This window comes from Chiloscyllium plagiosum, chromosome 25 (genome assembly GCF_004010195.1).
Source record: "Chiloscyllium plagiosum isolate BGI_BamShark_2017 chromosome 25, ASM401019v2, whole genome shotgun sequence".
Classification (NCBI taxonomy): domain Eukaryota; kingdom Metazoa; phylum Chordata; class Chondrichthyes; order Orectolobiformes; family Hemiscylliidae; genus Chiloscyllium; species Chiloscyllium plagiosum.
In genome coordinates, this window is record NC_057734.1 from 46,295,336 (window position 1) to 46,312,883 (window position 17,548).

The 17,548-nt window shown below is 41.0% G+C and overlaps 1 protein-coding gene across 1 annotated transcript in view; it reads right to left on the reverse strand.

The window, feature by feature from the left end:
- top3b (DNA topoisomerase III beta) overlaps positions 1–17,548 on the reverse strand; it is a 77,236-nt gene that overhangs the window by 50,499 nt on the left and 9,189 nt on the right. The window contains exons 2-6 of the mRNA XM_043716084.1: positions 16,712–16,843; positions 16,181–16,287; positions 15,544–15,618; positions 9,423–9,619; positions 5,717–5,873 (exon numbers count right to left, since the gene is read on the reverse strand). Of these exons, the coding sequence (XP_043572019.1) occupies positions 5,717–5,873; positions 9,423–9,619; positions 15,544–15,618; positions 16,181–16,287; positions 16,712–16,843 (668 nt within the window). The remainder of the gene's footprint in view (positions 1–5,716; positions 5,874–9,422; positions 9,620–15,543; positions 15,619–16,180; positions 16,288–16,711; positions 16,844–17,548) is intronic.

Here is a 17,548-nt window from a genome sequence, read left to right on the forward strand (position 1 = left end):
GAAGCGGTTCTTTGATGTTTCCTCCGGTGTTTATCGTGGTCTGTCCCTGCTGCTTCCGGTTGTCAGTTTCAGCTGTCTGCTGTAGTGGTTGGTATATTGGGTCGAGGTCGATGTGTTTGTTGATGGAGTTGATGGAGTTGTTGATGGAATATACCAACCACTACAGCGGACAGCTGAAACTGACAACCGGAAGCGGCAGGGTCAGACCACTATAAACACCGGAGGAAACATCAAAGAAGCGCTTCGCAGGAGGCTCTCAAGCACTGATGATGTCGCTTAGCCAGGGGACGAAACGTTTGCAACAAAAACTTCCAGCTCGGCGAACAGAACCACAACAATGAGCACCCGAGCTACAAATCTTCGCACAAACTTTGAAGGCATTAAGGTGGACAAGTCCTCAGGTTCGGATGGGATCTATCCCAGATATCTGGGGGAAGCGAGAAAGGATATTGGAGATGACACTAAGCTAGGTGAAGTGTCAGAGAATACAGCAGAACATAGATAGATTGGAGAATTGGGTGGAGAAATAGCAGATGGAGTTCAATCCAGGCAAATGCGAGGTGATTGCATTTTGGAAAATCCAATTCTAGAACGATACGGTATATGAAAAAGCCCTAGGGAAAATTGATGTACAGAGAGATCTAGGTGTTCAGGTCCATTGTACCCTGAAGGTGGGAACGCAGGTCGATAAAGTGGTCAAGGAGGCACATGGCATGCTTTCCTTCATCGGACGGGGTATGAGTCCAAGAGTCGGCAGGTCATGTTACAATCATAGAGGATTTTGCTTCGGCCTCATTTGGAATACTGTGTACAGTTCTGGTTGTCACATTACCAGAAGGATGTGAATGCTTTGGAGAGGGTACGAAGGAGGTTCACCAGGGCGCTGCCTGGTATGGAGGATGCTAGCTATGAAGAGAGGTTCAGTAGATTAGGATTATTTTCACAAAAAGGACAGAAGTTGAGGGGAGGAACCTGATTGAGCTCTACAAAATCACGACTGGTATAGACAGGGTAGATAGCAAGAAGCTTTTTCCCCCAGAGTGGAGGACTCAATTACTCGGGGTCACAAGTTCAAGGTAAGAGAGGAAAAGTTTAAGGGATATATGCGTGGAAAGTTCTTTACGCAGAGGGTGGAGGATACCTGGAACGCGTTGCCAGCGGAGGTGGTAGAGGCAGGCACAATAGTGTCATTTAAGATGTATCTGGACAGATATATGAACGGGCAGGGAGCAGAGAGATACAGATCCTTGGAAAATAGGCAATAGGTTTAGATAGAGGATCTGGATTGGTGCAGGCTTGGATGGCCTTTGTTCTTTGTTCTCCTCATAAGAAAACCTCTCCACACCTGGGTTAACCTAGTGAACCTTCTCTGCATGTTAGTTTTAGCACAAGTTCCCCATTTTTATACTCCATTCCCTTTGAAATAAAGGCCAAAAATCCATTTGCCTTCCACTGAACTTGGTGCTAGCTTTTTGTGATTTATGCATGATGATCCCCAAATTTCTCTGTGCTGCAGTTTTATGCAGTCTTTCTCCATTCAAATAATATTCAGCTCCACTACTCTTCCTGCCAGAGTAAATAACTTCACATTTTCCTACATTATATTCCATCTATAGTGTGGAGAGCAAGGCTGGTAGGTATAGGGAATGCTGGACGACCAGAGAAATTGAGGCTCTGGTCAAATAAAAGGAAGAGGCATATAACAGGTATAGACAGCTACGATCAAGTGAATCCCTAAAGGCAGTAGGAATATACTTAAGAAAGAAATCAGGAAGGCAAAACAGGGACATGAGATAGCTTTTGCAAATCGAGTTAAGGAGAATCCAAAGAGATTCTATAAGTACATTAAGGACAAAAGATTAACTAGGGAGAGAATAGGGCCCCTTAAAGATCAATGTGACCAACTATTTGCTGAACTACAGGAGATAGGTGAGGTAATAAATGAATATTTTGTGTCAGTATTTACTGTGGAGAAGGACGTGGAAGCGAGGGTCCTTAGAGAAATAAACAATGATGTCTTGAAAAGAGTTCATATTACAGAAGAGGTGGTGTTAGAGGTCTTAAAACATATAAAAGGTAGATAAATCCCCAGGAGCTGATCAGGTGCTTCCCAGAATTTTGTGGTATGCTAGGGAAGAGATTGCTGGGCCTCTTGCTCAGATATTTTTTATCATTGACAGCCATGAGGTGAGGTGACGGAAAACTGTTGTGCCGTTATTTAAGAAAGGCTGTAAGGAAAAGCCAGGTGAATATAGATTGGTGAGCCTTAAGTCATTGGTGGGTAATTTGCTGGGCAGAATGCTGAGGGCCAGGATTTACATGCATTTGGAAAGGCAAGGACTGATCAGGGATAGTCAACATGGCTTTGTGTGTGTGTGAAATTGTGACTCACTAACTTGACTGAGTTTTGAAGAAGTGACAAAGGAGATTGATGAAGGCAGAGTGGAAGAAATTGTCCGTATGGACTTCAGTAAAGTGTTGGTTCTGCTTGGTAGACTGTTTAGTAAGGTTATCACATGGGATCCAGGTGAGCTAGCAAATTAGTTCAAAATTGGCTTGAAGTAGGAGACAGAGGGTGGTAGAGGACTGTGACTAACAACGTGTCACAATAATTGATGCTTGGTCCACTGCATTTCGATATTATATCAATGATTTGGATGCAAATACAGGAGGTATGGTTAATAAGCTTGCAGATGACACCAAAATAGATGGTGTTGTGAACAGTGGCCAGATCAGATGGCCCAATGGGCAAGGAGCGACACATGGAGTTTAGATCAACATGAGGTATTGCATTTTGGTAAGGCTAATCAAGGCAGGAGTTATACAGTTAATGTTAAGGTCTTGGGGAGTATTGCAGAACAAAGAGACCTAGGGTGCAGTTTCATAGCTCCTTGAAAGTAAAGTTGTAGGTAGAGAGGGTGGTGAAGAAGGTAGACAAGCAAGGAGCCGTCATTTGTCTACCTTGGATTCCAGCATCTGCAGTTTTTTTGTCTGTGACCAGAGTGGTGAAGAAGGCATTTGGCATGCTTCCCTACATTGATCAGAACATTGAGCAAGGGAGTTGGGATGTCATGTTGCAGCTGTATAGGACATTGATGAGGCCACTTTTAGATTACTGCATTCAATTCTGGACGCCCTTCTATAGGAAAGATGTTGTTAGACAGGCTGTTGTCTGGACTGGAGGCTTAGAGTTATAAGGAGAAGCTGAGGGGTGATGTTATAGAGGTTTATAAAATCATGAGGAGCATGTATCAGGTGAGTAACCAAGGTCTTTTTCCAAGGGTGGGGAAGTCCAAAACTGGAGGGCATAGGTAGAAGGTGAGAGGAATACTGCATCCAGTTCTGGGTAACACACTTTAGGAAAAATACCTTGAGAGGGCAATTTACCGGAATGGTCCTGGAGAATTTTAGTTATAAAGTTAGACTGGGGAAACTGAGATTGTGCTGATTGGAGAAAAGGAGATTTAGAGTGAATTGAAAAGGGTGCACAGGATTATGACTGGGTTTGGATAAGGTTGGCAAGGAAAAGCTGCATTAAGTTATGGTGGCAAGGACGAGGGGACACAGAAGTAAGATTTTGGGCAAGAAACGAAGGAGAAATGCGTGGAAGAACGACACAACACGTGGAAATGATCTGGAACTCACTACTCAGGAGTGTGGTGGAAGCAGAATGGTGGAAAAGAAATTTGATTGCAACTTGAAGGAAGTAAACTTGGAAGATTACATTTAGGTAGAGTAGTGAATGGATTGCTCAGCAGACAGACAGCAAAAATTGTAACTGACTGTTCTACTTGCTCTCTTTTGAGTCTACAATTGCGCTCTGTTAGAATCAAGGATAATCATGGTATTCTATTCAAATTTACCTTTTCCAAAGGATGGAGGCTACTGTGTTCCCTCTACATTGCTTCATATAACTATCAGTTTTTCAACCCCTAAGTCTGATATGACTATTTCTTAAATACTTAATTACTTTTTAAATAGTCTTACAGTCATAGTGTTTTCTTGTACCACAACACTACAGTATAGTTCTTTACTTATAAGTATCAGTTTAAGGAAACAAATAACATTTTTCCCCCCCAACTGTCACAGCTAGAAAGGAATGGCAACTGCTACAACTAGACGTCTCCAATTTTTATCCAAAACTATTAAATCCCATTAGGCTGGAAGGAGTGCACAGAATGTCAGCATCACTGTGAAGCAGACCTGAAGGACCATGAGGAAGTTGGCATTATTATGAAGCAGACTGAGACAGCTGACCTGTATGAGAAGGGCTGAAGTGACAGGACATAAAATTCAGTGGCAGAGAGCCCCTTAACCCATTTCTACTTGTCTGAGCTGATGTGTAACATCACAGGAATCTATAGATCAGGTAGGTAATTGATAAGAACAAACAGGAAATTCCTGGAGAAACTCAGCAGGTCTGGAGAGAAAGCAGAATTAATGTTTTGGGTCCAGTAACCTGTCTTCAGAAGGATTGGGTTGACAAAGTCCACATAGGTATCAATAAGATAGCTAGGACTAGAAAAGAGGTTCTGCTGAGGGATTACAGGCATCTCAGGGTTAAATTAAAATGCAAAACCACAAAGGTTTTAATCTCCAGATGAGTCACTGAGCCACATGCAAATTGGCATAGGGCAAATAAGATTAGAGAGATAAATGTGTGGCTGAAAAAATGGTAGAGGAGAAATGGGCTCTGATTCATGGAGCACTGGCACTGGTACTGGGAAAAGAAAGCTGTTCTGATAGTATGGGCTTCATTTGAAATATGCTGGGGCATACTTCTGATGAATCGTATAATTAGAGTTCTACATAGGACTTTAAACTAATTAAGGGGTGGGGTCAACTGAAGAAAAGTTTTCAAAATTTCAAAAGATATGAGGGGTCAGATGTGACAGGTTGTGAACAGGTGAACAATAACCCAAGTATTACAGGAAGGGGTAGAAAATATAAATCAAAGAAGGTAGAAATTAGAACCAGAGCAAGTAATTAAGGTAAAGAGTCAAAACTCTACTGAATTTGCAGAGCATTTGAAACAAGATAGATGAGTTGACAGCACAAACAAAAATAAATTAATATGACTTGACAGCAATCACGAGGTTGCACTGTGACCAGGATTGGGGACTCAATATTCAAGCATATTGACGTTTCAGAAAAATAAGCAGAAAAGAAGGGTAAGTATGATAGCATTGTTAATGAAGGAAAGAATCAGTGGTGATTAATGATATAGGTCATGAAGTCAAATTAGTTTGGATGGAAATAAAGGATGGCAAAAAGAACGAACTCACAAGTGGGAGTCATCAATAGGTCCGTGAAGAACAGCTTTACTGTAGGATAATAATAAATCAGGGAATAATGGAGGCGTATTAGAAGGTCACTGGAATTGTCATGGGTGATTTTAATCTGCAGTTCATCTGGATATATCAGATGGGCAAGAGTAACATGAGTGGTGAATTTGTGAGTGCATCAGGGTTGGCTTTTTGGAACAATATGCTGCACAACATACCTAGGAACAGGCTATTTTAGGTTGAGTCATGTGTAATGAGACAGGATTAACATGAGATCTTGGAATTTAGAAGGTAGCAATCACAATAAAAGTCTTAAATTGTTGACCTTAACTTTAACAAGATCAGGTTTGAACCACACACTGTATTAATGTTACTTGACTTCTCTTTAAATTGATGAAGACTACTTGAGTTCAGGAAATTTCAACACATACCTTTGCCTGCAAGACCCAGTAAGTCTCAGGTTTGAAAGATTGGATCTTGTCATGCCTCTCAACACAGAAACCGAGAGTGGGTGTCTGGCAGGGTCCAAATGAGATGAGGGAACTGTCCAAATTCCCATATTTTCCCTGGAAGTACTTGGTCTGAAACCTGAAAAAAACATGGCATCAAAAGCAATCATTCTGCAATGGGAAATAATAGGTTTTCAGCACAGGGAGGCTTATTAGTCAATGAGTACACTCCACATATCAATAAGGCAGAGCAACAAAGGGTTCTGGAGAAGCAACACTCTTCAAGCATTTTTTTTCTTTGTCATTTAGATCACTATCTTTCATCAACACTTCAAGATAAAATGGAGGCTTCTCCCAAAGACCAAAAGTTTACTGTATCATAGTAAAGATAATAAATAATTCCCAGAATGCACAATGAACAACAATAGATTTTACAAGCAGACAATGAATAGCCAGAAGGCCATGAGCAGTGTGTGAAGGGTGCTTCAATTTGAAGAATTAGAATCCTTGAAGGGAAATTATCTATTTTACCAATTCTTCCACCAAGGAGAAAATGAACGTTCAGACAGACAAAACTCCCAAGGGGCGCAAATTCAACTTAATACTGCAGACTGAAAAAAAAAGTAAACCAAACACAGCTTTAAAATCCCATGTACCATCAGTTAGAATTTGAAGAAATGTCATCCAACTGCACCAAACAAATTACCAAGAACACAAAGCCTCTTTAAAAGAGATGGTCAACTGTTAACTTGCAGGTCAGTCTTCAAATAATAATTTAACTGTGGTCAAGACATGACTAATAACTAGCTTCGGTAACTTTTAATACCCCTTGATGATCTTCTCAATGCCTATATGGGAGACTTTCAATGCTAAGATAGAATCTGGAAGCATCGGTGCTAAACCTGCACTGGGAATGACTTACCAATTTCTACTGAATTTACAATAAGGGTTTTATCAACTTACTTCATAAGCACTTAATTGATGATCTACCATCTACCAACACTGACCCACTTTCCTTGAAGACATATCATTAAATTGCTAGCTGGGTAAGTCCTGTCACACCAGCAGGTCAGAACCAGCAGAAGCGGCAACAGTGGTACACATTCGCGAGGAAGTTGCCATGGAAATCCTCAACATTGGCTCCAAACTTCATGAAGCTCATAGTTTCAGCTTAAACATGAGCAAGAAAACCTCTTGCAGATTACCACATACTGGCCTCCCTTAGCCAATGAATCAGCACTCCTCCATGTTGAACAACACTTGATGAAAGCACTGAATGTACTTGGCTAGGGCACAGAATGTACTTGCGCTGGGGGATTTGAATGCTGACTACCAAGAGTGGCTCAGCGGCAGCAATATTACGCTGGTCAGGTCCTAAAGAAACTAGCATAGCTGCTAGACTGCGGCAGGTGCTGAGGGAATCAAATAGAGGGACAAACATACTTGACCTCATTCTCACTAAGCTGTCTGCTGCAGATGCATCTGTCCATGATAGTACCAGTAAGAGTGATCACTGCACAGTCTTTGTGGCGTCAAGATCCCACCTTCACATGGAGAATACCCTCCGTTGTGTGTGGCACCATCATCGTGTTAAATGGGACAGATTTCTAACATATTTAGCAATTCAGGACTCAGCATCCATAAGGCACTCTGGGCCAACAATTGCAGCAGAGTCATTCTGTAGCATAGTTTATAATCTCATGGCACTGCAGAGGCTCCACTCAATTATTACCATCAAGCCAAGTATTCAACCCTGGCTCAATGGCGAGTGCAGAAAGACATGCCAGAAAAAGAACATGGCATACCTAAAAACGAGATGTGAACCTGGTGAAGTTAGTAAACAGCAAATAACAGACAGTGCTGAGTGATCCATGAACCAGTGGATCATATCTAACTTCTGCAATCCTGCCACATCCAGTCACAAATAGTAGCGGACAATTAAACAACTCACTGGAGGAGGCAACTCCATACATAGCCCCATTCTCAAAAGGTGGAGGAGCCCAGCATATGAGTGGAAAACATTTGGCTAAAGCATTCACAGTAATCTTCAGCCAGAAGTGTCAAGTGGATGATCCACCCCGACTTCCTCCAGTGATCTCCAGCATTACAGATACAAATCTTAAACCAATTTAATTCACTCCACGTGATATCAGGAAATGGTTGAAGGCACTGCAAAAGCTATGACAACATTCCAGCAACAGTATTGAAGACTTGTGCTCCAGAATTTGCCGCACACCACGCCAAGCTTATCCAGTGCAGCTATGACACTGGCATTTACCTGACAATGTGGAAGATTGTCCAGGTATGTCTTGTAAACAAAAAGCAGGACAAATCTATTCCACCCAATTACAATTCCATCAGTCTACTCTCGATCATCAGTAAAGCGACGGAAGGTATCATGAACAGTGATATCAAGCAATACCTGCTCACTGACACCAAGGGTCGGGGTAATGAATTCTTGACCTCATTACAGCCTCAGTTCAAACATGGACAAAACATCTGAATTCCAGAGGCGTACTGAGAGTGATAGTCCTTGACATCAAGGAGCACTCGCAAAACTGGAATCAATAGAAATCAGGAAAAATCTCTCCACTGGTTTTTGGAGTCATAACTGGCTCATAGAAAGATGGCTGTGTTTGTTAGAGGTCAGTCATCTAAGCTCCAGGACACGTCTGCAGGAGTTCCTCAGGGTGGTGTCCTAGGCCCAAACATCTTTAGCTGCTTCATCAATGACATTCTGTCCATCATAAGGTCAGAGTGGGCATGTTCACTAAGGATTAAACAATGTTCACCACCATTTGCAATTCCTCAGATATTAAAGCAGTCCATGTTCAAATGCAGCGAGAACTGGATAATATCCAAGCTTGGGCTGAAGAGTGGCAAGTAATACTCGGACCACACAAATGCCCAATAATGACAATTCCATTAATCGATAATTTAACCACTGCCTCTTTACTTTCAATGGCCTTACCATCACTGAATTTCTTCCACTATTAACATCCTGTGGGTTATCGTCAACTGGATTCACTATACAAATACAGTAGCTAAGAGCAGGTCAGAAGTTAGGAATATTTCAGCAAGTAATTCATCTCCCGACTCCCCAAAGCCTGTCCGCCATCAACAAGGAGTGTGATGGAGCATCCCACATTTGCCTAGATGAGTACAGCTCCAACAACATTCAAGAAGTTTTACACCATTCAGGACAAAGCAGCCTGCTTGATTAGCGCTACATCCACAAGCATCCACTCCCTCTGCCATTGATGCTCAGTATCAGCAGCATGTACTATTTACAAGATGCACTGCAGAAATTCCACGAAGATCCTTTGAAAGCACTTTCCAAACCCAGGACCACTTCCATCTGGAGGACAAGGGCAGCAGATACATGGGAAATGCACCACCTGCAGTTCTCCTCCAAGCCACCCACAACCCTGACTTGAAAAAGCATTGCTGTTCCTTCACTTTTGCTGGGTCAAAATCCTGAAATTCCCTCCGTGACGTCATTGTGGGTCTAACTACAGCACATAAACCACAGCAGTTCAAGAAGACAGCTCACCACCGCCTTCTTGTGAGCAATCAAGGATGGGGAAATAAATGCTGGCCAGCCAGCAATGCCCACATCTCTCAAGTGAATAAAAATAATACGGCAGTCAGCGTTAATAGATAATGTATGCATATACACTTGCCGTACCTCGTGAAAGCACATCCTACTCGCAAGTCTAGCTCTTGGCGTGCATCCACTGATAGTGCCTCGTTCCGATTCGGCTCACCCAACTGATTCATGGCATTATTAATGTCAGTATCTGTTATGGCACTGAACTTTGCACGATAAATCATCCTCTCATTCCCACGAGCAATGTTCATAACAGGTCGAATAGCATCAATTACCTGAATGAGTACAAAAAACACAGAACAGTACAGTATTCTGATTGTAAAGTTTAACTGGTGTATAAAAATGAATCTAATTAAACATCTAGTGATAACATCTTTGGTATTGTGACCATTAGGGATTGGCGGACAGCTGGTAAGGCTTGTATTGATTATGCTCACATGTTCTACTTTGGAAACTGAATAATTCGTACAACTCTGGTCTGTGATTCTAATGCAGATTACTGAAAAAAAGTGTCAAATTACATTTAAATTTGAAGTCTTTCACTATACAGGAAGTCTGTTGGTATACTTTTGAATCAATTTACAGGAGGTTATTTTATCAAACAGAGGTTGAATGATTGATTGGACAGAGTTCAGGCAGATACTTTTCTGGTTAGAGCTTTATTTCAATTTACATATCACTAAACTGATTGTTTGTTCCCCATGTACACATTTATGGAGAACAAATGAACACCTAATTAACATAATCACTCACCTGTTCCAACTTCCATTTGGTCTTGGGCATCCCTGCCCAACTAAACTAGATGAAGACACTGAGGTGGGCCTACTAGATTTGTAACGTAATTCTGAGATATTTTCTTTCAGATGTAGAGATACATACATAAGATCTAATTGTCATGACAGAAACCTGGCTGCAGAATGACCAGGACTGGGACTGAATATTCAAGGATAATCGACATTTTGGAAGGACAGACAAGAAGGAAAAGGAGATATAATTCTGCTTGTAATTAGAGATGGGATTTATAAATTAGTAAGGGAAGATGTCAGATCAGAAGAACAATGTTTGGATGGAACTAAGAAACAGCAATAGGCATCAGAAATTGATTGGAGCTTTCTATAGGCTCTCCAAATAGTACCGGCTGTGAGAGGCATGGTAGTAATTCGGAGATAAGAGAAGAAAAGTATGGGCATTACTGTTATGAGTTACTTCAAATCGCATTTTAGACTGTTAAACTAACTGAGCACTACGGCTAAGGAGGACAAGTTTCTGGAGTGTTAGGGGTAGTTTTCCTTAACTGAAAGACTAGGCCATTTCAGAGGATAGTTAAGAGTTAGTCACATGTATTCCAGATCAGGTAAGAACAGCAGCTTTCCTTCCCTAAAGGAGATTAATGAACCTGACAATCAATGACGGTCTCGTGATCACCATTAGACTTTTAAATCCACAAACTCCATCAACAAACACATCGACCTGGACCCAATATACCAACCACTACAGCGGACAGCTGAAACTGACAACCGGAAGCGGCAGGGACAGACCACTATAAACACCGGAGGAAACATCAAAGAAGCGCTTCGCAGGAGGCTCCCAAGCACTGATGACGTCGCCTAGCCAGGGGACGAAACGTTTGCAAGAAAAACTACCAGCTCGGCGAACAGAACCACAACAACAACTATATATTCCTATTAGGTGCAAAAACATCAGTCAACCATGGCTATTAAAGGAAGTTCAGGATCGCACAAGGTTAAAAGAAATGGCCAAAGAATTGCCAGAAAATAGCAGTAAATTGAAAGATTGGGAGGTTTTGAGAATACAGCAACGGAGAACCAGGAAACCAATAAAAACAGGGAGAACAGACTATGAATGCAATCAAGCAAAAAATAAAAATGGACTTTTAAAGCTCCTATAGGTATGCAGAAAGGAAAATATTGGCTAAAGTGAACATGGGTCCATTACAGGTAGAGTCAGGAGAATTTATAATGGCGAAGACAGAAGTGACAAAGTTGTTAAATGATTATTTTGAGTCTGTTTCCATTGAGGAAAATATAAGAAATCTCCCAGAACTAGAAATCCAAGTGGCTAGGGAGAATGAGGATGTGAAGGAAATTAAGTATTAATAAGATGATTGTACTGGATAAATTAATGGGACTGCAAATTAATAAATTCCTACGATCTTATGTTCTAAGTCCCAGGCTGTTGAAGGATGTGGCTAGAGAAATTAATACAATGGTGATTATCTTCCACCTGAAGAAGGGCTCATGCCCGAAACGTCGATTCTCCTGCTCCTTGGATGCTGACTGACCTGCTGCGCTTTTCCAGCAACACATTTTCAGCTCTGATCTCCAGCATCTGCAGTCCTCACTTTCTCCTCAAACATAATCAAAGACACCTCCAAATCTGATTAAACTCTCTTCCACCTTCTTCCATTGGGCAGAAGATGTAAAAGTTTGAATACACGTATGAACATATTCAAGAACAACCTCCTCTCCACTTTATCAAACGTTTGAATGGAGCTTTTAAACTTTCATGTTGACCTCTCGCTCTCTGCACCTTCTCTGTCGCTGTAACACTGTATTCTGCACTCTGTTCTGCTATCCTGATGCACTTTGTATGGTACTATATGCCTCTATAACACATAAAACAACTCTTTTCACTATATCGGGGTCCATGTGACAATAAATCAAACAAACTCATGACATGCAGGTGCAGCAAGTTATCAGGAAGGCTACTGGAGTGGTAGTCTTTATTGCAAGAGGATTTGAGAACAGCTGTGAAGTCTCACTTCAATTATATCGAAGCTTGGTTAGACTGTACTTGGGTAGAGTTTTAGTCTTGTTATCTCAAGGCAGATGTCATTGCCACAGAGGGAGTGCAACAACAGTTCACCAAACTTGTTCCCAGGGTGGCCAGACTATCCTATTAAGAGAGATTAGATAAACTGGGCCTATATTCTTTGGAGTTTTGAAAAATGACAGGTGATGTCATTGAAACCTACAATACACTTAAATGGGATAAGAGGTAGATGAGATAAGATGTTTCACTAAGTTGACAATTCTAGAGCCATGGGGCACATTATAAAAATAAGAAGAATGCCACTTTGTTTAAAATCTATGAGTTTTTTTTATTCAGAGGGTTGTGAACCTTTGAAATTCTCTACCATAAAGATTTGCAGAAGCTTAATCTTTGACTATGTTTAAGGTAGAGGTTGACAGATTTTGGCTTATCAAAGGCAAACAGAGTAATTGGGATGGGGTGAGTAAAAGGCACTGAGGTGTGCAATCAGCCATGATCATACTGATGACAGGACAGCTCAACAGGTTGATTGGTCTACTCCTTTCCTATTTTGCTGTATCACAAACAGGAACCAGAGTTTCTGAGCTTCCAGGACTTTTGTGCTAGAAAGTTCATTGTTGAGAAATGTCTCATACTGTCAGCTTATAGTTACAGGAATCATGCTTAATGTGCCCGCTTTTACCTCATATTTTGTGCCAGTCATTGCCACAATGGATCAATTCCAATCTATACCAGCATCTATTCAATGTAATACAACAATAGCAAGTGCCATAATTTCCTTAACATTAATCAGAGCCAGCGCGTGTTCAGAGGTTTCAAATTACGAGGACAGCAGCAGAAGGGTGCTTTTGGAAATGGAGGGATATGACCAGTGGTATTCCTGGGACCTCTGCTGTTCGCATTCTACACAAATGATTTGGAGGAAAACCTAGCTGGTTTCATTAATAAGTTTGGAGATGATACAAAGATTAGTGGAGTTGCAGATAGTGAGGAGGATTATCAGAAGATACAGCAGGATATAAATCAGGTGGAGGCATGGACAGAAAAATGGCGGATGGAGTTTAATCCAGACAAATGTGAGGTAATGCATCTTGTAACATCAAGTACAGGTGGAAATTAGACAATGAATGGTAAAACCCTAAGGAGTATTGATATGCAGAAGGATCTGCGTTTATAGGTCCACAGATCTCTCAAGGTGGCAGCGCAGGTAGATAAAGTAGTAAAAAAGGCTTTGACATGCTTGCCTTCTTTGGAAGGAGCATTGAGTATAAGGATAGACAAGTTATGCTGTAGCTTTATAGAACTTTAGTTGGGCCACACTTGGAATATTGCATACACTTCTGGTCACCACACTACCAGAAGGGTACAGATGCTTTGGAGAGATATAAAAAGGTTTATTAGGATGTGACTAGTATGGGGGATTTTAGCTATGAAGAAAGATTGGATAGACTGGGTTTGTCTTCAATGGAACGCAGGAGGTTGACAGGTGATCTGATAAAGGTTTATAAAATTACAATTGGCATGGATAGAGTGGAAAGTAGGAGACTTTTTCCCAGGGTGGAAGGGTCAAATTACTAGGGGACACAGGTTTGGGGATGGGGGAAGAGTTTAAAACAGATGTGCGAGGCAGGTTTTACCACACAAAGGGTGGTTACTACCTGGAACACATTGCCAGAGGATACAGTGGAAGCAGACACAACAGCAGCATTCAAGAAACTAGAGGACGTAGGTTTTAGTTGAGTGGGCGACACGGTGGCACAGTGGTTAGCACTGCTGCCTCACAGCGCCAGAGACCCGGGTTCAATTCCCGACTCAGGCGACTGATTGTGTGGAGTTTGCACGTTCTCCCCCGTGGGTTTCCTCCGGGTGCTCCGGTTTCCTCCCACAGTCCAAAGATGTGCAGGTCAGGTGAATTGGCCATGCTAAATTGCCCGTAGTGTTAGGTAAGGGGTAAATGTAGGGGTATGGGTGGGTTGCGCTTTGGCGGATCGGTGTGGACTTGTTGGGCCGAAAGGCCTGTTTCCACACTGTAATGTAATGTAACGTAATCTAATCTAAAAGCACCTAGATGAATACATGAATAGAAAGGGAATAGAGGGATACAGATCCCGTAAATAAAGGCAAGTTCAGAATGGAAGGGCAAAACGTGGTGACGCAGGTTTAGAGAGCTGAAAAGCCTTTTCCTGTGCTAAACTACTCTTTGTTCTAAACATTCCAGGTTTCAGGCACAACTATCATATTTGAATAATATGAGCAAATAGAAAGAATCAGACTTTACAGGTCTGTATGGCTGATTGCAGTGCCATGCTATGACAACAAGCATTTATGCAACTACCACGATAGAAGGCAAGTATAGACAAAACCTCAGCAAGTCTGGCAGCATCTATGGAGAGAAAACAGAATTAACGTTTTGAGTTCTGAGACCCTTCTGTGCACTGAAGGAACGTTTCTGGTTCTGATCAGTATTGATAAAGGCATTGACATTATAACTCAAAGTCTAAAGAGTTTAAAGTCTATAGAATAATGTTGCATTCCTGCATCAAGAATTACAAGGTATTAGTGAAGTCAAAATTATATAGGTTCTCAGCACATACCTTTACTAAAATCAAGACCATCATCAATTTTCAAAATTTTAATGTGATTTTGCACATTCAAATCAAAGCAGTAACTGCCCTAAATTATGTACTGGTGTGGACAAACTTCAGCTATTTATCAATACGCTTTCAAAAGGATGACATTTCAAATTTAGAATAGACAAATGTAATGGAAGAATCTCCCATCGCTCACCTAACAACAATTTGCATTAATATAGTACTTTAAATGCAATAATACATCTGAAAGTGCTTCAGAGATCAATATTAAATGAACCTAATAAGGGTATACGTCAAATGAAGTTTGTTTAAAAAGGTATATTTTAAGAAATATCTTGAAGAAGGGAAGTAGAGATAGAGTACAGGGAACTTGGAGCCGAGGCAACTGATAACGCAGCTATGAGTGGTGGCGTATTTATAATTTGGAATGCACAAGTAGGCAAAATTAGAGGAATTAGATATCTCAGAGGTTTGCAGGGCTCCACGAGATGACTAAGTTATGGAGAGATAAGGCCATGGAGGGTTCTGAACGTTAATAAAGAATCTCACAAAAACACTTTTCCAGAGTTTGCTATTTTTCTTAAGCTACTCAATTATTGAATGCTCTCATCTAAACGACACTATGGGACAAGATTCATCCTGTAATGAGTAATGGATGTAATTTGCTATCTTTGTCCAATTCTCACTTTTAGTTCCAAGTTAAAAGCTTCTGTTTTGAACTTAGATGTTGATTATCTAGAGCTTAGAAATACTAGGAAAATGACATAGCAATAGAACTTGATTATATAGAGCCCCAGGACAAAAAACCACCTTACCTCAAAGCAGATGTTTTCACCTTCCTTGTCACAATCCAGCCACAGCACAATGTAGTCAATGCCTCGCCCTTCTACCTGCTCAAAACACACAAATTTATGAAGGAATGTCATTAAGCGCTCAAAACATCTCAGCAATATTTGATTAATGTTGAATTAAAGCAAAATCCTACAGATTCTTGAAACATGAAAAGAAACTGAAACTGTTAGTGAAACTCAGCAAATTGAACCTTATTAATTATATTTGATTTGAAACTTTGAAGCTGTTTTTCTATCCATATATACTGCCAAACCTGCCGCACTGTTTTTCTATGTGATGTATATTATTTGACACAACATTATCATTATTTAAGTGAACTTTGCCAAAAATCACAGTTCTGTAATGCTTCAATAAATGGTAACAACTAATTAGTACAGTGAGTGACCCCATCATACTGAATAAGTAGCAACTCCATAATTAATCAGTAAACAAACTTACATACAGCTTCATAGTAAGTAACCAGAACCTATTAAAAATTAATCACAGTTATGCGCACTCCAGTATACTACTTACCCATACTTAATCAATTGAGCTTGGAGGTGGAATATACAATGCCAGTAAGAATATGACCACTTTGCCTGAGGGTCTCAATTTTCGTACCTGTAAGAACTTCACCATGTTGAGTTTGGGGTTAGCTTCTTTCTTTTCCGTTGGAGCTTTGCTGAAAAGCTCTGCTGGATCAACTTTATCCCAGTTGTTATATTTACCTGAAAATAAACGTGAAGACATAGTCTAGATTGCTTCATCATAACAATTAATGTCAAATACTCCGACTATCACAGAACACTGAACACAAGGATGGCAATAAAACAAGAAAAGCCATCCATGTTATCCAAGTCCAGGTCCAGAACCCAATCTAAGAGCTTTCCACTTTAATGAGTGATAAGACTTTCATTATGGATGTGGACCAATGATGAAGCTATGAAGGAATTGCGAACAATCACATTCTCAAAATGTATGATTTTAAAACAAAGCAGATAGAGGAATATTCATTTCTGGAATGTACTTGTAAGCTAATTACTTATTGTACTGGAGTACTCAATATTCCAAAACATTAAACAAGAAATTTTCATTCTCTTCTATTCCCCCTCTTCCCCCACAAATAGAGAGCCACCACAAGATCCATATTACCGATGAAATCCAAGGTCATCACATGGCCACAGACAGATGTCACCTTGAATCGAACATTCTGCCCCAGAAAAGTTCCAGTGTACTCATGTACTGAGCATACGCCATTTAACCCTTTCCGGGAGTTGAAGTTACCTGTATTAAAAGTAAATGAAAATAAAGCTCAATGAACAGCGAATTTCAGAGCCGCTGAGGCCAAATACAGACTTCACACACCCACTGTCAGTCAGCTTTTCAAATATTGCTTTCAAATCCAATCATTCAACACTTTTTTTCAGGACTGTTTCAGTGTGAAACCCACTCCAAAGCGTGAAGTGCTTTGGAGTGCTTATGGATTGCTCCCGCGTCGACAAGAGGCAAAAGCCTTAGCCATGATACACCTGCGGAGCAGGTGCAACTTGAAGCCAGTGCTCCTAGCCCAGATATAGGTACACTATCACTGCATCATGTGTTTTCCTCACAGCCAGGAAAGATATTTTCTAACCAACCTGTTCAGAGATGTTATTAGGCACTCTGGAGCAATTGGGACTTTAACCCAGGTCAACTGACTCAGAGATATGGTCACTACACTGTGCCACAATAGCCTTAATAGCCAGGAAGGAATTAAGTAGCTTGAATAAGGTCTAACTTATGGAAACATCAATAATGTCCATTGAAATCTTAAGCCTTATAGCTTTTATCCCGATACAGACCCACTGCTAAACAACCACATCCCCCTACGCTCCCGGATTAACGAATTCAACACGCGGCGAGACATCGCGCATTTCTTCCGCCGCCTTCGCCTCCGCGCCTACTTCTTCAACCAGGACTCCCGCCCACCCTCTGACGACCCCTTCTCCC